The sequence below is a fragment of the Cyprinodon variegatus genome, unplaced genomic scaffold (assembly GCF_000732505.1).
Source record: "Cyprinodon variegatus isolate N-32 unplaced genomic scaffold, C_variegatus-1.0 Scaffold111, whole genome shotgun sequence".
In the NCBI taxonomy this organism is placed as follows: Eukaryota; Metazoa; Chordata; class Actinopteri; order Cyprinodontiformes; family Cyprinodontidae; genus Cyprinodon; species Cyprinodon variegatus.
The window spans coordinates 915,979-923,383 of NW_015150564.1; the positions used below are offsets into that span (position 1 = coordinate 915,979).

At 34.7% G+C, this 7,405-nt stretch overlaps 1 protein-coding gene across 1 annotated transcript in view; it reads right to left on the reverse strand.

Moving 5' to 3' along the window:
• Window positions 1–7,405, reverse strand: part of col11a1 (collagen, type XI, alpha 1) — a 116,772-nt gene that overhangs the window by 76,290 nt on the left and 33,077 nt on the right. Inside the window, exons 11-17 of the mRNA XM_015374969.1 lie at window positions 6,625–6,699; window positions 6,434–6,517; window positions 5,103–5,159; window positions 3,775–3,828; window positions 3,608–3,661; window positions 1,685–1,738; window positions 1,528–1,581 (exon numbers count right to left, since the gene is read on the reverse strand). Of these exons, the coding sequence (XP_015230455.1) occupies window positions 1,528–1,581; window positions 1,685–1,738; window positions 3,608–3,661; window positions 3,775–3,828; window positions 5,103–5,159; window positions 6,434–6,517; window positions 6,625–6,699 (432 nt within the window). The remainder of the gene's footprint in view (window positions 1–1,527; window positions 1,582–1,684; window positions 1,739–3,607; window positions 3,662–3,774; window positions 3,829–5,102; window positions 5,160–6,433; window positions 6,518–6,624; window positions 6,700–7,405) is intronic.

The following is a 7,405-nucleotide window of genomic DNA, read 5'->3' on the forward strand; positions in this document are numbered from 1 at the left end:
GACTTGCAGAAAATGTCCCTGCTGATTGAAGATTACCCTTAAAAAGATGAGGTTGGTAAAAAAAAAAAAAATGGCACTGAGTGAAAGCATGGCATCTGTGTTACTTTAAGATATTAAGCAGAAAGAGGATGTTACTGAGAGACTCTGATGTGAGGCTCCTGCAGATTTCTTTCTTAATATTCTCACAAACATCTCTTTTTTATGCATTAATTTAACCTCATAAAGATAGAGATAGAGATGTAGAAGCTTTCTGTAAGAAATTCCCACATCTTCCCATACTGCATATTTTATTCTATTCATTATTTTATTATTATTTCTTAGATTTAAATTCCTTTTGGAACTATTAAAGTATTTTTAATTAAATTGAATAAATCTTGATTTTTTTTTTTTTTACCAACCTCATCTTTTTAAGGGTAATCTTCAATCAGCAGGGACATTTTCTGCAAGTCTCACAGGCTCCCAGTCCTAATTCTAAGCTTGTCCCCAGACTAACATTGATCCTCAGAAGACTATAACTAACAATAAAACCATCTAACTTTTTGATTAAATGCATCTGTAATTTTTTAAAAACTTTCTTATTAACATTTTCTCAGAGTATTTTACTCTAATTTCTATTTTTTGTTTTTGTTTATTGAATATTTATTCGCATTTACTCAATGGTTGTATTTTCTAGGATCGTTATCATCAGATCTTTAATTTGCTTTTAGCTAATTTTCTACATTATTTGATGTCTGACAGATCTAAACCTCTGCATACCACTTAGGTCAAGATTTTTGTATGTAACAACTCTCATTAATCAGGTTTAATTAATAGCTATTTTCATTCATTAAGTAACACATGACATGGGCATTGTTTCATGATTTATACACCATTTTACCCATAAAACTTTCCATTTATGTATTTTAATTTAGTGTAGATCCAAAGATGAAATTTCCCTTTGAATCATTGGCTGAAGGTCCTTAAACCAGTTCATCAAACTGTTGAAGAAATCAATCAAATGGCAACAGATTTGGAATTAGCAGGCAGAGTGCATTATATCAAAGCCCTCTATCAGTATTCCCTTCTCCTTTGATTTCATCTTTTCACGCATGCTGATTAACACAGTCAGTGAGTGGACCAGAGACCTGCTTCTCATTCAATACCTGCTGCTGTTCACTCATCACATTTATATTTAAGAAGGTTACTCAACATGATTATATTGCAGTGTCCAAATATAACCAGCTACATTAAAATCAGCCTCTAGCTCGTTGTTAAATCTTAGTCCTCTAAGAATACAAACCAGAAATAAGGAGACTTTATTCAATGGCAATTCTTTGACTGATCTCACATGAAAACTGTTTTTATGTCACTAAAGTTTCGAATGAGTGATAGGATCCATCAGTGGCACTTTTTCTTCTTCAGCTTTTCACATGATCCTTAATCTAAATGAACAGCATCTTCTAATCTTTATACTTATTTAAACCAAAAACAATATTTTTTGATGTTTCTGACAAACTTAAAAAGTGTTATGAACGTTTTTGAACTAACCCTGTGACCCTTTTCTCCAGGGAGTCCAGGGAGTCCATCGAAGCCGCGGTCACCCTGGGGATGAAAACACAATAGAACCACATCATGACCATGACTGACACACAGCCTCAGACCTCCTCTTTATTCGGTTAATAATTCCCCCTGTGTGGTGTTTTACCTTAGAGCCTGGCTCTCCAGGCATTCCTCGAGCACCATCTGCACCAGCCCGACCCTTAAACGGAGAGAACATGTCCACACTTTAAATGCTTTCCCATGAAAACACCCTTTTTAAGCTGTGGAGGTATTTTTGGTATCTGTTAGGTTGAGTTATTTATCATCAATAGATGTAATCACCTATTAGGATAACTTTTTGCACCGGTAGAAATTTTGTGGCTACATTTTTTTCCATTAGCAGCCACAATTTGAAGATGGTTCATATTTTTTTGTTTTATTTGTTCATAAAAATTACTGAATTTTTCAGGTGTTATGAGAGCATGCAGCAAAAATGGGTTCCCAATAAAAACATCAGCATAAGCTGATGTTTCTTAGGATTAAACATTTAACTGAATTCAAAAGTCTAAGCTAGAAATGCATTAAGAAAGTATTTCGGAATTAAAAATGGAATTTGCAGTCAGAAACCAAAAATATCAGTTTTGGCTGTATTGGTGAATGTTTATAATATAAACGTTGCTCACAGGAAGCTTGGAGATGTAAGAATACATTTAGAAAGAAGCTGTATGTCATTGAGTTTTTTTCATAATTCAGATAAAGAAGAAGCAGCACAATCAGCAGATAACAGAGCCTGAACAGAATGCAAGTTGTCAAGTTGTTCTGTTTTATCCTTAAAAACTTAAAACTCGGATTGTCAATGATCCAAAAAGCTCATAAATTAAGATGTAAACTCTGACTGCTGTTCTAGCAATGACAAAAGCTCGAACCATGCTAGTCATAAAATAAAATGCTGACAACACCATAACAGATAACTTAGAGTAAAACTCTCATTAACAAGAATATATGAAACACACTTGTATGTATGTATAAATGCGCTGCTCATGGCAGAAAGTCTATAGAAGCTATTTTGAATGTTGCTCTTATATCTTTTTTTAATCAAAATAACTATAAAGCATTACCAGATCAGATCTTTCCAAACAATCTAAAATCAGAAATCTCCCTGATATTTTGGATCAGTGCATCTCTGCTAAGAGAGAATAATGTGTTGAGCATCCTTTTTAACGGGGTACATGTCCTGACTCTTACTTTAGCAAAAGCATGGAAAAAATGTTTAATTTTAAAGAGTGCAACATGAAGAGGTGGTGAGGGGGATGTTAGACATCATCAATAAAACATATCAATAGTTTTAAGAACAACAAGAAAGTAGCAGATCTAGAAAAAGAAATGTTAGGAAGTGTAAACATTATGTGTAAATAATATCCGAAATACTGTCATGTCTCAGTCAAAACCAAACAGGAATTTAATTTAGTTTTCTAACGGAATCCTTTTTAACTAATAATACTTAATTAGAATAGCATGACGTTCTGTCCAGAGGTTGACAAATATTTACAGTGTGCATGAAGTGTGACCTTAGCATAAAGATATCAATCACGTTGCATTCAAAGATGACAGTTATTCCAATTTTCTGATTATGATAATTTTTTTTTTTGTAGAATTGATATAAATTCAAGGCTATTTATAGTGTAACTCAGGCAGGTTTTTTGTGAATGCAAATGTAATAAGCTAGGATTTGGAGTGATGAGAAGTATTCAAGATTCACATTAGAAATTCTTAAAAGTGCTGCATCAAGGTTTATTTCTATTAGTATCCAATTAGGTCAGAATGTTTGGCCTTCGTCAAGCTGCTGCTCCGTGACACTAATTGCCGTCCCTCATCCACAGCCACTTTCCCAGCGTTGGCATTTTCAGACAGATTAAGCTGCGAGGCCGTGGATCTGTGGATTGGCCGCAGCTCAGGCCTGTAAGCACTTATCAACAAATTGTTTGTTGAAGTGAAAACAATCCTCTCAGCTTTTGAGCCCATCGAATAACAAAAACACAGCCTCACTCGCAGTCCTGTGTGGAAGTAAAAGGTGACTGAGTTCACTCACTCTTTTTCCAATTTTGCCAGGTTGTCCTGGGGGTCCTTGGATGCCACGTGGCCCCTGGACAGACACAGAAGAGCCATTTAGAGTCCGACATCAGACTATGAATGTAGCTTTTAGTGGAAAGTGAAAGACATTTGGATTCATCACTTGCGTTCTTTATCCTTTCTTACCTGAGGACCAGGGTCTCCACTTTCACCTTTCAACCCACCTTGTCCAGGTGGACCCTGGAAATAAAAATACACTTTGTGAATCTTTAGCTCCATTTAAGTCAGAAAAAAAAAGAAAAGTGAAATAATCCTGAGTAAACAGCAGATGGCATTATTTAGCTTTTTATTAAGAGAACATATGCCACTCTAGGCAACAACACCTGCATTAAGATAGAGATATGACCTCAATTTGAAAGGTTTGTTTGCTCCCATTTAATAAATTATGGGCAATTTTTATAAATAGTGATGTTGGATTAATCAAGGCTTTTAAGGAGGATTTTTTAAAATTACTGTTAAAACTGAATAACTGAGTGAAAACAAATGGATCATGTTCAACATCTCTGTCAGGTACATCTATATACAAACTGATTCAGCTACTAGATCCTGCATAACAGAAAATATTTAAACCCTGATTATGGTGAAACAGTAGGAAAAAAATATTAAACACCTGAGATTTTATATGAAATTACTTAGGACTGCAACTAACAATTATTAATCGATTAATTAGTCGATTAATCTGTCCATACATTTTTTAGATTAATCAATAATCGAATAGCAAAAGGTTATTTAAAGTCATTTTTTTTTTACAAAAGTAAACCAGGTGAAACTTTTTTCCACTTGAGTCCAGAAAAGAGCATATTTACAGTTGAAAACATTTTTTTTTTATCTTAAATGAAACATTTTTATACATTTTTTTACAATTTTGGTATAATTACTGCTCTAAGTGGTTTGCTCTGACAATTATTTCAATAATCAATTAATCACAATTAATCCGATTAATTGTTTTAGCCCTGAAATGATATAAAAGATACAAAATCAATACATAACGTCTTATCATATTTCTTTGGTTCAACTGATTGACATCTGATCTGACCAGATTTTAGGTTTTTCTACCTAGAAGAGAAGAACAGATCGAACAGAGAGTCATTCCCTGTTTTTTCGCAGGTGTTTTTCCTGGTAATAATTCTTGGATCATGTATCAACAGGCCTAAGAAAAATGAAGGGGCTGGGTGTGGTAGGGGGCAGCTAAAGTGAACAGACAAGTAGGGTGTCCCCTGAGCCGCTAATATAAATTTATGAGAGATTTTATGGAACACCGACAGAAATAAAGTGTTAAAATTATAACATAAAGCACCTTAAAATCCATTTTTTTTTCTTTTTTTTTTTTTTACCTTTGAATTAAAGCTATTTGCTTAGAAATAAGCTGACTGCTCTGCATTGATCCAAGCTGACATCAGGGGTGAAAAGAAAATGTGAAAAAACATGTATGTTTTCTGAAATCCGAGCCTCACCACTGGTCCAGATCTTCCTGTCAAGCCCATTGGCCCCGGAGGTCCCCTCATAGCCAGCTGCAGGTCACAAACAAAGACAAAACCAGTAGATCTGTTTAGGGAAACACTTTCATTTAAAAATCAGAGCTGCTGTAGAAAATACACAAATGTAGATATAGAAAGTGGTACGTTGAAAAAAAGAGACATGATGTCCAAATGAGTGTTCTCATGTTCTGACATGCCTCATTTTTTTTACTTAACAAAAAAAACAACATTAGTTGATGATGTTTATATCCTTGTCTTGATATATATGATAGATTAGTTAGAAATCAATATGTTTTCGCTTTTATCTGCAAGTGGAACAAAAGCCCTTTTTTTTTTTTTTTAGAAAAGTGAGTAGAAGATTCCACTTGATATGTTTTATCTACACTAAATAACTTAGAAAACCTGCAATTTACTGGATTATTCTGATAAATTTGCAAAATATAAATGCAGGACATGGAGATTATCCAGAAATATTTAAATCATGGGTGTCAAAGTGCAGCCTGGGGGCCAATTGTAGCCCTATGAGGGATTTAAAGTGGGCCCCTGTTCAAGGTGCAAGAATGTCACAAATTTGGCTCCCAGCAAAAAAATACAGATGGGTACCTTTTGAAAATATCTTATAGGGATTATTTGTAGTGATGGGTGAAATTGAGAAATGCTAGCTATTACAAAAGGTAAATGTCTTTATTCTGGAATGAATTTTGTTTTCATTTAGGTATACAGTAAATTTAAGAACAAATATATTACTGAAAAGCATCCATGGTCTCAGTTATTATTTGAACTTGGCGACATATGCCAAGCTTATTTTAAGAAAACAAAACCCATGTCATGTTCTGGTGAAATAATATAAAAAAAAATGAAAAAAAAAGGAACAATAAATCCCTAAAATTGTACCATTTTATATTTTCTAATGTAGTTGGATGTTCTTTTTTTTTCCTCAATAAAGATCTACAATGATCTATAAATGCCTTTTTTTACAAAATGGTTCATTCATCTGAGATAAAGCAGAATTTCCACCTTTTCACTTCTGTCATTTTGTGTTATTGCCTCTGCTTTTTACACTCCCCGACCCAAACATAGCTAGCCATGAAGTATCTTTAACTCTCTCTTGCACGTGCATCTGTTCAGTGGCCTGTTTGTTTTGTTGCTCCTCATCTCTTCACAGCACGTCTCTTTTTAGCCTCAAAAAGCCCAAAAAAAAATGCATGGCAACCCCCTCTGCTTCCCAACAAACCACTTTCCTTTCCCCCACGCAGCTGTGTTTAAACAGAAAGCGATGTAGGTGATGATCTGCAGGCTTTACTTACTCTGGCCTGGGAAAGGATGGCCTGTGCTTGGGCTTCTTGCGCCGACACCACCGGACCCTTCTCACCATCTCCACCAAAGCGAAACTGTTCAGCACACAAAAACAGCTCATTATGTTACATGATGTTTTCTTGCAGCAAAACAACATTATGAGTAAATGGGGTTGTGTGGGTTTTATTAGTAATGGACTTACTGGGAGCATCAGCATGGTACCTGGTGGTCCTGGTAAGCCATCAGCACCAGGAAGACCGGCACGACCAGGAAGACCCTGACATTAAAGACAAGAAAATATAAATTCATGAAATCAGCAGGTCTTGTTAGGTCTTCCTTTGTTATCAATATGTTAATTGAAAAATAAGGTGTTTTACATCATTGCTCCTACTAACAGCAACTATTTCTTCACATGTAGTGCTGCTGTGGACATGAAGACAGGATGTATAACCATATGTTTCCATAATCTGCAGCATGGCTCCGATAAAAAAAAGCTCCACAGGTGTTTGAGAACATCTGCTACAGTTAACTGGAGAGAAAAGTATGGAAGGCAAAACAAAAGCAGCCTCACAGGGCTCTAAACGCTGGATGTGTGCCTTTTATTAGTCTGCACATTTTAAGCTCCTCCCCCTCCACCAGTCCTGAGCTTTGCCTGTTCCCTCTGTCGGCCAAATTGTTTTTTATCCAAAACCAACATCCTTTCGGATCAGCAGGGATGTGTGTTGTTTGTGTGTAAGGAGGGAGCAGAATATATATATATATATATATATATATATATATATATATATATATTTATTAATCTTGATATATTGTTTATTCTTAATGCACCTTCTTCCTTCTTGTTTGCACCTTTAATTACTATGCCAATATGTGACCAGTGAATTTCTCGGCTGTAAGATCAATAAAGCTAATCTAATCTAATCTAATCTAATATATATAAATATATATATATATATATATATATATATATATATATATATATA